The sequence below is a fragment of the Juglans regia genome, chromosome 13 (assembly GCF_001411555.2).
Source record: "Juglans regia cultivar Chandler chromosome 13, Walnut 2.0, whole genome shotgun sequence".
Taxonomy (NCBI): domain Eukaryota; kingdom Viridiplantae; phylum Streptophyta; class Magnoliopsida; order Fagales; family Juglandaceae; genus Juglans; species Juglans regia.
The window spans coordinates 36,150,270-36,162,909 of record NC_049913.1 but is presented as its reverse complement, the minus strand read 5'-3'; the positions used below and the strand labels follow the sequence as shown (position 1 = coordinate 36,162,909).

General features: G+C 34.0%; 1 protein-coding gene across 1 annotated transcript; it reads left to right on the top strand.

Annotated features, from left to right (window-relative positions):
• The first annotated feature begins 500 nt into the window (after positions 1-500).
• On the top strand, positions 501-8,957 carry LOC118344287 (rust resistance kinase Lr10-like). The gene is made up of 6 exons (XM_035684713.1): positions 501-1,441; positions 1,674-1,730; positions 2,886-2,924; positions 7,120-7,161; positions 7,328-7,360; positions 7,623-8,957. The coding sequence occupies exons 1-6, from the start codon at positions 658-660 to the stop codon at positions 8,738-8,740; spliced, it is 2,073 nt and encodes a 690-aa protein (XP_035540606.1). The 5' UTR covers positions 501-657; the 3' UTR covers positions 8,741-8,957.
• Positions 8,958-12,640: the final 3,683 nt, after the last annotated feature.

Sequence of the window (12,640 nt, the reverse complement as noted above, 5' to 3'; positions counted from 1 at the left end):
AGTTGTTTGTATATTATTTTTATTTTAAAATTTGTAAAAGTTGTATTAATTTTAGTATTTGAGTAATGAAGATTAATTAGGTAATAATTAGTTAAAAAATTCAAATTAAAAGTGTTTAAATGACGTTTAAGAATAAAATTATAAAAATTTAGTTTCATATTTGCGAAACATGGCCGGATTGGTCTATACGAGGGAGGGCATCATGTAAATTATCTTTATCCGGGTTGGGAGAACTGTGTGATCGCATGATTCATATCCAATTTCTGAACAAAAAGGTTGGCGTGTATAAAACGATTAACAGCTATTTTCTTTTTCTTTTCCGTCTTCATTCGGTAAGTGGCTGCAGCCTGCAATATCATGAGCAGTCGCAATCTATATAATTTCGTAGTCAACAACTTGGCCGACAAGCCACTTTCCACTACCAATAATAATTAATTTGGACTCATCTCTCACAGTAATCACAATTGACTCCGTCAACCCATGCAATTCTCGCTATTTCTTGTGAACATGAACGCGGGCTTTTGTTTACTATTACTCCTCCTCCTCCTGTACCTGAATGTTTGTCTATAGACAGCTAAGGAAACCACGACCTCTAGATCTCCTAATCCTCTCTCTCTTTCTCTGATCTCCCTCTCTGGCTCTCTCTGTTAATTGTTGATGAAAAGATCAGGAATGACATTATTCCGGCCTGCTGGACTCAGGGTCCTTATAACTGTTCTGGTCCTAATCCAGCTTCTTCCTCCAGCTTCTACACTTAAGAATAATCATTCCCACTGTGCTCCTTCTTGTGGCAATATCCCCAACATCAGCTATCCGTTTCGACTAAAAGGGGATCCACCGAACTGCGGAGACCAAAAGTATGAGCTCTCATGTGATGACAACAACCATACGTTGACGTTATCTTTAAATGGTAGTAAATACTACGTAAGGCAAATCAATTACACCGACTACAAAATCCGAATTGTAGACGCAGGTATTCGGGAGGATAATTACTCCTTCATCCCTCGTTATTTTCTAAACTATGGTAATTTCAGTAGGCCTCGGGCCTTGGAGCCATCTTTCTCAGAAGTTGCAGTTATTGTGAACTGTGAAACTCCGACTTACCCTTCCTTTTTGGAGGTGATTTCAACGAATTGTAATTCTAATATTAAGAATGGATCTGGATTGTCTTCCAACTCCTCTTTATCTCAATATTCCAAAAGGTACATATATGGTACTTTTGGGAGTGGCGGAGGGAATGTGATGGATGTGGAGGAGTCGTGCTCGATAGAGCAAATGTCTCTGGCAACGTACGGAAGATTTTATGATAATATTTCGTGTACAGACCTCCGCAATGTATTCTCATATGGCTTTGAGCTTTCATGGTACCGACTGTATTGTGGAAGCTGCCGATACGATAGTTGCCACTTCAATGATTACGATAATCAAGTTTATTGTGACGGTGAGTAATAAATTTGTGATCAGAATATATATTTTAATTTCCATTTCCCATCTGATTAGCACCATTATTGTGATCTCGATATTTCACCACTTAAAGGGATATATATATATATATATATAAATATATTTGTTGGAGTTCTTCTGATGATGAGCTAGCATTATATATAATGACCTGATTTTTAATTGAAGATTCCAGACGCTAATGTTATACCATTTTTTGTCAAACCATGCAGGCCACCGATTTACTTTCCTTACTTTCTTAGGATATATATCAAATGTTATATATGCAGGTGAGTTTTCTATATATCTCCATATATAAGATGTTAGATGATGTATAATATATATGGCATTGATTGGTGGTAACACAAGCTGGTACGTATTATTTCCTTGTGCACGTGCATCAGTGATCTCAAACTCTTGGATTAAACCTTTTTTACATCTCAGAAAAAAAACTAACAAAATGAAAGGACAATTTTCAAATTTATTAAGAAACTAGCTAAAAAATTTACTAATTCGTCTAAAAAGGACACTACATTGTGACTGAGCCCTTGCCGTGGAGTACCATGTACGCCACTTGGTTTATTAAAAAAAAATTAAAAATACAAACACAAAAGGGACAAACAAACCTAGAATTCTAGTCAGGTATCTTTGGTAAGTAAAAGTATTTTTCATCTACTTTTCTATTATTCATGACTTTTTATCTACTTTTTATTATTATTTAATATTTTATTATTACTTTTTCATTACTTTTTTATTACTATTCATAAATATTCTCAATACTTCTTAACATTTTTTGTATTTTCAGACGCACAACTTTTGGTTTGAATCTATTTTTGTATTTTCTTTTATTTTTAATAAATTAACCACGTGACACTATGTAATGGTGCCACGTTAAGAGGGTCATTTAAGCTGTGTAAGTTTCAGATTGGGGATTCCTTGGTAGTAACACAAGGTAGCTAGGTGCGTACGTATAACCTTGTGCGCGGGCATATATAAGTGATCCCAAACTGTTGGATCTCTTTTCCATCTCAGAAACAATGAATAAAATAAAAGGACAAATTTCAAATTTATTAAATAAGTAGCTTACCCTCTTCAATGAAAATTGAAGATTACTTCAGCTCTATTTAGATGTTGAGTAGAGTTGACATGAGTTGAGTTTTTTATTAATAGTAATGAGTTTAAATCATGGAATGAGTTTTGAGCCACTTAAGATGAGTTTTTATGTGTTTAGATGTTAAGATGAGTTTAAATGTATTTTTAAAAAATTGAAAAATATTGTCGGTCCCGCGTGTAAAGAGGTGTTGAGTTTAAAAAGATTATGAATTTCACATATAAATAGATTTTATATTGAGTAATGTTTAGTAATTTGAAATTTATGCATTTGGATGTTAAGCTAGATTTCTATATAAATTTACAGATCACTCGGCCTTATTTCTTTTCTGCAGTACTTGAGGCAGCTTATTATACTGGATACTGGGCCATCGGTAAGAATATTATGGATCTCTCGCATCTATTTCTGTTTCGTCTTGTAACAGATCATTCCTTAAGCGAAGAAACATGAAAATAGTTTAAGCTTGCAGATAAGATAAGATATATGAATGCACTTGCATGCATGCATGCATGCATACATACATATATATATATATATATATATATATATATTTATATAGAAAATGATTTCTGCAGGCATAAAATGAGCAATCCCAAAGCAATATATTTAGAAAAAAGTTGGCCCCAACTTTAAAAAGTTACTTTCTCATGGCATGCCCAATATTTAGACTTATATCTAAGTTTCTAACATTACTTATATAAATAAAGTATTATATATTTATATAATATACATATATAACTATTGATGTGTTATATATCTCCAGTCACACAAGCTAACATGTCACATTTTAACTGTCTTTTCATTTTGATTAAATTCTCTGCAGTCACTTAAAACATGTCACAATACATATTGCATGTGATTGAGGATAATAAAATAAAATACAAGAAATAGAATTGCTAAAAACATAAATAAATACAAACGAAAGCTTTGAAAGGCCAATTATCACACCCCTGCATCTGGGGTGAACCCTTTAACCTAAAGTCCATAATAATAAGAACTTGAATACAAAAAGTCCTCTAAATTAAATGTTGCAAAAATTATACCATTTATAATAAATTAAATACTCGCAAAAATTTTCTTAACTTAGACAAATCCACTTATATCACTTGACACTTATCTCACATTTCTCTTATAATCCTCACATGCCATCTACTCTAACTGTCACAACCATCAAAGTCAACTGAAAAAAATGGTGGAAATAAAGGGGTGAATCCACCGACTCAATAAGCAACGAAACTATACTAGTGTGTAAACATAAGTCAGGTATATAATGCAGAAACAGAGAGTTCCCAAAAATATAGTTGTAGTTATTTTAGAAGCATTTCTTTACAATAATAATATATTCAAAAGACCTTAGGTACAAGATATTGAAACAACATCTGAAACATAATCAAAGACCATCTTTACCACCATGCCAAGGTTGTGCATATTTGTGATTAGCCAAACAGAACATAAATAATTGTTTTGTCACCAAAATGAGTACGCTCAAAACATAGGCCAAGTTTACCCCATGGAAGGGTTGTGCATTTTGCAGATAACCAAGAAGAACATGCATAAATCAATTTGTCACCGAAGTGATTACACTCAAAACAAAAGCCACTATTTTATCTAGTGGCAGGGCTAGAGACCATTATTACATCTCATGGCATGGCAGGGCAGATGCCACTATTATATCCTATGGCAGAGCCATAAATCAAAACAAAACAAAATCAATTTAACGCCTCAGGGTTTTTAGAAACAATACAATAACATAAATAGTATACCGACTAAATAATATCATGTAAGCAGACCAAAATTTTATATTTTATATACATATTTTATGCAGTAGAGAAATAGAGTACACAAATTGTTCATGTTTACACTAGTCATTACAAATGTTACATTTAAATGCTCAGATACAAAGACTAGTACAGAAAATAAACGATGTTGTTTCATAACAAAATATGTAAGTTTTTCACAAAATCAACTTCAATCAGTTTTAGATAAAATCTAGTATAGAAGCACTGCTTACCTGGACACTTTAGCACAACCCACTTATCTCACAGTAGAATAGAGCCAAAACCAATAAATACCTAAACAAAATTAGTAAAATGTATAAGTTAATAGAATTTAACAAGCACCTCTACAATAAGAAGAAACATGCTAACTCCAAAATTTTCAACCCCCCCCCCCCCCCCCAACCTAATGACCCAACTTCCACACACGGTCTCATAGCTGGTCAAACCTCCCAATAGAAAAATCCGTTTTCACAATTTGGCAATAACACACCCAACCAATCAAATTTCAAAACCATGTTTTATACCTAACGACTTACAAGTACTCTAATTGAATTCACCAAGACTTCATCTCAACCCGCTAACTTCCATCTCCAAGTCAACAACCAAATCTCATCCATTCTCATTGAAACATTACAACAACCAAACCATTAATCCACCCAGCGACACAAATTAAACTCCACAAAATTCCTAGAATTGTCCAATCACTCCACAAAACAAGTCGGTCACTGTCTTAACATATAAAGAAAGAGAGTGTATTACTGAACCTACGACATTGATCGGCTGGATTTGGTGTGAAGCGGTTGTGCATGTGGTGTTCCAGAGCGGTTGTGCATGTGGTGCAACGACCTCTCCCGGTCACAGTGGCAATATGGTAGCGGCCTGTGGAGCAAGGCCTTGGCAGAGGCTATGCATGACAGGTCGCGACACGAGGAGGAGAAGATAGAGAGCGAAGTGAGAGTGAGAGAGATTAAGAGTGAACCAAGCTCTGTGAGAGAGAGAGAGGAGAGGCATTCGGGGGGTGTTGGAAGTTGTGACAGCGCGTGAGAGCACATGTTTGGCTAGAATGGAGTGGCTTTTGCACCAAAAAATGGACAAGAGTTCAAGGAATCAATCTATGGTGGCAGTTTATGAAAATACGATGACTATACAAGTGGTATAATGCATGAGTGTAAACCAATGAATGTGATTGATGATGAGAATGAGGGTAGCGATCCATTAAATGCTTAGAAAACGCCTTGAGAGCGTGTGGTGAACGGAAAAGATTATCAAATAACATGTTGAGTATGAGATTTATCACAAACGAAGGAGAAATGTTGTTAAAGACACTAAGAAATTGGTGACTCTAATACCATAATAAATAACAAGTTAAAAAGGAATTAACAGAGAACAACTTATATTTCTCGTGTACATAAATATGGCAATATTCTAACAAGTCGGGTCACAATTCAAAAGGAAATTATAACTTGTGCACACATTCAATTAAGAATTTAATTCTTGCCTCGAAATGTAACGGTCCATATATATATACCGCCCCAAAAATACAAGCTCACAAATAATAATCTGCATTCCAAACTAATGAAATCTATGTAGATTTTATGCTCACTAGCTACAGCTAGCACGCTGTTCTGCGTCCGTGTTCTCCACCCATGGTTAGTGATCTCCATCTGAAGTAACGTACCAATATTAATGAAAATATTTATGGCTAAAGTATTTCTTTTAATGAAATAAACTAATGGACAGATTATTAATTATTCTTTCTGGCACTCGATCATTTCAAGAGAAAAAAAATTTGAAATAATATAATATTATTAAAATCACCCTACGCTTTCCAATGTATATAACTCATCATGTATTTAATTAATCGAACATAACTTGTCACCATTTTAGTCGTTTAGAAGTGTTCTACCCTGTCTAGTACTGATTCCTCTTTGCTGCATAATTGAAAGAACTCAAATTCTAGCCAAGGAAAAAAAAGATTGAAGAAGAAAAAACTCAAAGTTCTTCTGTCAGCCGTGCCTCTCGCAAGATTTTCTTCTTCATTCAACCATGTTTCATTTCAAATTCATGCGTTGAAGTATCTTTATTAGTTATAGGCATTTTTTTTATTAGATTTTAGTCTGTTGTGAGTACTCTTTTTATTTGAAGTCACAGCTAGCCCCATTTTTATTTTTTTTTAATTCTGATTTTATAGTTTACCAACGCCATATGTAGCCCATTATCGGTTCAATCTTTTACCCTATTATTAGCCCTTTGTTGGCTTTGACCTATTATCAATGGCCATTGTTGATCTATCTTCAGGTTTGATGTTTCGGCTACCAATCACTTCATTACCAACGTTATTTTCTTCATCATCTCATCGATGATCAATTAACGAATATGAAGAAGACATGTTTCAAATGTCAAACTAAGTATTTTAATGAATATAAATAATTAAATATAAATCTTCTTATCAGATTAACCTTTTAAAATATACAAATAGTGATTTCATATGGTATTAGAGCTTAAATAAGATGCATGATTGTACGTACTATAATTTATCCTTTTAATCTTTTCCTATTTTAATTCCCTCCTATGTTACACGTTCCTCTATTGCCCAATTCCGATTAATTAGTAGTACCATTATTGAGCTTCTCTGGGTTAATGTTGAACTTATCTTTAAGATCATGAAACTTAATTATTGGTGAATATCCGACACAATATCACATTATGGCGGCATGGTCTGATTGTTAATTGTTGATTAATTTCAGATGCTGAAGTACTGACTTTTTTCTTCTTCTTTTGTCAAACCAGATCGGTTCATTCCAAACACAGAACATGATTCAACATTTTTTGGTGAGTTTTTATATATCAGAAAGATATGAGATGTATAATATATAATTGGATGAATTTTGCTTGGTGGATCTCAAATGATGAATGCATGTTTGCACATTAATTCTTTTACTTAAATTCTTGTCTAAATTTTAATAGAGATTAATATTTTTTATAACAACTTTTGCAGTTGTAATAGAAGTAATAATTGGACTACTACTCGGTAAGAATCTTTATCTCTCACTTTTTATCTCTTTTAATTGTTTCAGTAAATCGTTCCTTAAACTACGAAATTAACAAGAAAATAGTTAGAAATAATATTAAATTGAAATTAAACAGAAATAGTATTGTTCCTAACCACAAGAATTTAAAAGGGTGTTAGGCACTCCAGATTAAATATAACACAATGGTGACAACAGGTAGAGTACTAGAACTGCAATTATAGGATCCCTTTCTTATAATTACTTTTGTGATTTCCTTTCCAGAATGGCGTGGGCCTTTTAGCGTGTTAGGCACTCCATTTGTGATTGCATTTTTGATATATAAATGGCGAAGGAGGCACTTATCCATGTACAACGGTGTTGAAGAATTTCTACAAAGCCAAAATAACTTCATGCCAATAAGTTACTCCTACTCAGAAATTAAGAAGATGACCAAAGGTTTTAGGGAAAAATTGGGTGAAGGAGGATATGGCACAGTATTTAAAGGAACACTTCGGAGTGGATGTCTTGTGGCAGTAAAAATGTTAGGCCAGTCAAAAACAGATGGGCAAGATTTTATCAATGAGGTGGCAACTATTGGAAGGATTCATCATATTAATGTGGTGCAACTCATTGGTTATTGCGTTCATGGATCAAAGCGTGCTCTTGTATATGACTTCATGCCCAAAGGATCTCTCAATAAATATATTTTTTCATCGGAGGAAAGTTTCTTCATAGACAATGAGAAAACATATAATATTGCTCTGGGAGTGGCTCGTGGGATTGAGTATTTACATCGAGGATGTGACATGCAGATTTTGCATTTCGATATCAAACCTCACAACATCCTTCTTGACGAGAATTTTACCCCTAAGGTTTCTGACTTTGGCTTAGCAAAATTGTATTCGATAGAAGACAATACTATTTGTTTGACTGCCGCAAGAGGGACATTGGGATACATGGCTCCTGAATTATTCTACAAAAACATTGGAGGTATTTCATACAAGGCTGATGTTTATAGTTTTGGAATGCTATTGATGGAAATGGTTGGCAAAAGAAAGAACATAAATGCTTTTGCAGAACATTCAAGCCAGATTTACTTTCCTTCCTGGGTGTATGATCAATTCAATTATGGAAAAGATATTGAAATAGAATCCTGTGCCACTGAAGAGGAAAAAGAGATTGTTAAGAAGATGATCATTGTCGCATTATGGTGTATACAAACGAATCCTAGTAATCGTCCTTCTATGAACAAAGTTATAGAAATGCTTGAAGGAAAAGTTGAGCACTTACAAATACCTTCTAGGCCTCCCTTATCATCACCAGAGAGAGTGATCAATGATGGTGAAGATAATTCAAGTGAAGATTGGCTGTCAAGTCAAACTTTGCCATCAACTTCTTAAAAGAAAAGCTATCATCCAAGTCTTGACAGGCATGTGGACAACTGTACTCTTCTCCTATTTGGTTTCTGTTTTTATAATTGAGTTTTATTTGAGAAAGTTATGATGCTATTCTTCAGTTTGTATCAGACATTTTTTCCCCACTTTGGTATATTGGATTGTACTATATTTGGCACTCAATAGCATTTTAACCAATAAAGACACTATTTCGAACATCATATATCCATATCCTGAAACTCCGTGATAATTACTCGAATTGATGGCACAACATCGTGGTATCCAAAACAGAGCAATTTTATATACTGGAGAGAAATGTCGTAACGTCCCATTTTAGATTTTTTTATCATTTCCAGCTACATTTATTATGTGGTATATTGTAAGTAAATTCGATCGTATGCCTACTGTGTATCAAAACAAAAGTGAGAATTGAGTTCTGCAAAGTCAAAAAATAAAGCACTCCAATTCACTAATCTGTCTTGCTGCCCAATTACATGGTTTAAATCAGTTCGAACCTCATTTATAGATCAAAATTATTTACTCATAGCAATCGACAGCAATCCGATTATTGAGATTGATCAACAACATTTTGCTAAAGATCAAGTACTACTCACAGATTTTTTAAACAATTTTATAAATGTTATGACCCTCAACACCTGCTCAATCTTCAGGTAGCTAGTTTGGTGAGTACTCTTTATAGACAAACCCATGAAGCAGCTGGTAATTATTTTGTCTCATTAAATTGTATATTGTGAAACCCACAACCCTTTAATAATTATCTCTTCTTTCCCTGTAAATAATGTTAAGTGTGTTGAAAGACTATCAGCTTTAATAGGTCGTATTTTGAACTAGGAATTCTGTGGCATAAAGTAACAATACTTCTTGCCCAGATCAAGTGCACTCTTCCAAGTGAACTAGGAGCCCGAGCCTTTACGCAGTCGAACTCATTAATGAGCCTCTGGCACCAGGAGCATCTCTAGACTGCCTAAACAAGCACTACAAGGCTGGTCAAGATGCAGTCCGCAAGCACTCTTCCAAGGCTTATGTGGTTCTGTCTAACCAGCTAGGACCAGGTGACCCGAGAGAGCTCTTCCCTCTAGCTAGAGGCTTAATGGGATCTGTTATAGATGTCCACTATTACAACCTTTTCTCCAGTAACGAACATTGATTTTTTTTTTTTTGTAGGTATGACGTCCAAATGTCTCCCATGCATACTCCCCAACGTACAAAACCATATTCCTTATTAGGATGCCATGTTTTCTTGGTCTAAAAACACTTGGTTAATGTTGTTAAGTTACAGGTGAATGGGTAGCCGAGTGGCAAGTTATATGAGCATCAAAAGAGGAATACCAAAGATTTGCCAAGGCCCAACTTGATGTTTATCGACAAGCAACATTTGGGTGGGCTTACTGGCTGTACCCTTAGAAACGTGAACAACCATTGGAGTTTGGAGTGGATGATCAGGAATGGTTATATCAACCGTTAGTTTACACAGTTGTTAATTTGTAGGGCTTCTTTATTTTTAGTAACTAAAGCTATTCTCCTATTATGCTGATCATTTACTCACTAATTACTCAAAAGTACGTAGGCCCCTCTAATTAAGGTCCAATTTGCTTACTGCATTTGACATTTATTGTACATAATAATAATGGTGGCGGAAAGCAGAAATTTCGTGAGAAACGATTTGGGGTCCAAATTTTACTAGTTTCCAAACAGAAATTAATATAATTTAAAAGGGCCCGGCCCCCCTTGCTTTGAAGTTCATGATAGTGAATCACACAATGACGAGAGAAGCTTTTAGCTGCTTTCAATGATGCGCTTGTTGTCCGCACCTACCATAAATTTACCCCACACATGATACTTGAGCAACAAACCAAGTGGAGTTGATAGAAAATGAAGTGGTCGTATATCCTTTTTGAGGACATCATTAAAGTTTTGGCCATGCTCATATTGGTGGGAAACATCAATGATTGCTCAAGAAATTACAATTAAAATTCCTCTCTGATCTTTTTCATTACTCGTCATTGACATAATGAGATCGCAACTTAAACCAAACTTGCCATATTTTATTTACTTTACTCCATTATTTCCTTTTTTTTTATAGGGTTTCTTTTCAAGGCCAAGTTCCATATTGAAGACTTTACTCTTCACATCATCAGAAGCATTTAGCTGGAAAAACTGACAAATAATGATATAGCCTTTTGGTGCAATAAGTGCCAGTGTGTTCATCTTTCTCTGAGTATATATATATTGTATTAATCGATCAAAAGAACAAATGCAAACCGAGGTCTTAGAGCGGGAACATCTGCAACAAAAACCAGAGCATCTTGTAATTTTCTCCACTTTAACATTGCACACGTACAAATCCTGGAGACAGCCAAACATATTTGCAGAATCTTCAACATATATATAAGATATACAGACCCGAAGGAATTCAAAAGATCAGCCTAGCAAAGTACAGATTATCATTCCTGAATTTCAGGCCTGTATAAGTTTGGATCATATATGTTTCCAGCATGCATGAGAGAAAACCAGCAACCATCCTCCTAAAAAATTGAAGATCAGATGCATAGAAATTAGTATTTTATATCCATCTTAAAATCAGACCCAATAGTGTGTAAGCATTGAAGATATTGTTATGCTAGCTTCTTCAACAAAATATATTATAACATGCTTGGCTTGCTAAATGGGTGCCCAAATATCAACAAATTAAGGTGACAGCCAGATATTTTGGTTGTGATTAGTAGGTGCATATACACACACACACCTGGCTTGGTCTCACGGGTCCTTGTAGGAGAAGCAACTTGTATATATCTGCAATTCTGAATGTGAATGTGTAGCTAGCTAGCTGGGTATTCGAAGCTCCTAAGCAACCACTTTGCTTAACGTTTTCTCGGCAAATTATTGAGAAGAAACAACTTGCACCCATATATAATAGACATCTCATCTTCAAGCTGTAAGCCTGTTCACATGCCTAGATTCCAAAGTCTAAGGTAAGGCCTTATTTGGTTTCTCATATAATTAATACAATTTTTTTAAATTTTTACATAAAATATATTAATGAACAATTCAAATTTTTTAAATTTTAAAATAAAAATAATATAAAAAAATAATATTCTAATAATATTTTATTTAATTTTTAACTTTTATCATCTCATATATGTAAACAAACGAAAATGAAGTGCTAAACTTAGAGGTCCTAGTCAGGAGTAGGCCTCATAACTTTGAAGTGGTTGCTATTTAGTCGTCATTATCGAGCTGGATCAATTAGGAGAGCACCATATAGCTATTAATATTAATTATTCTCGGTTTTTAATAATATTTTATTTAATTTTTAATTTTTATCATTTTATCTGTGTAACTAAATAAAAATAAAATGATAAACTTAAAGGTCCTAGTCATGAGTAGGCCTGATAACTTTGAAGTGATTGCTATTTAGTCGTCATTATTGAGCTGGATCAATTAGGGGAGCACCATGTAGCCATTAATATTAATTAAAACCCCCCCACAAAATAAAAATAAAAATAATGATTATGTAGATGCTTTCAATATATATTAGTAAGGCGCGCTGAGTAGGTGTTTAGTCTTAGAGAATGAAATGAGATAAAAAAAAATTTAGGGATAATAGTGAAATAGTTTTTTAATAATAGTAAAATATTTTGAGTTATGATGGTTTATGGAGTTTTGAGAAAGAGCAATACTAGGTACAGTTCCCACTTGGGGACTGCATGTGCAGGCTTAGGCTATTTTAATTTTAAAATTTTGTAAAATTATAAAATTATCCTTACTAAAATAATGTTTTCTCTCATTTAAGCATGTGCCTGCACATGCAGTCCCCACTTCAAGACTGCAAATAGAATTTCTCTTTGAGAAATGTGAAGAAAAAATGAAATAAAAATATTATAA

Excerpts from the sequence above, each read along its gene's own strand:
- LOC118344287 (XM_035684713.1), top strand. The coding sequence starts at position 658 with ATGAAAAGATCAGGAATGACATTATTCCGGCCTGCTGGACTCAGGGTC. Across the intron at positions 1,731-2,885 it reads ATCAAATGTTATATATGCAG|TACTTGAGGCAGCTTATTAT; the intron begins GTGAGTTTTCTA and ends TCTTTTCTGCAG. Across the intron at positions 7,361-7,622 it reads AATAATTGGACTACTACTCG|AATGGCGTGGGCCTTTTAGC; the intron begins GTAAGAATCTTT and ends TTTCCTTTCCAG.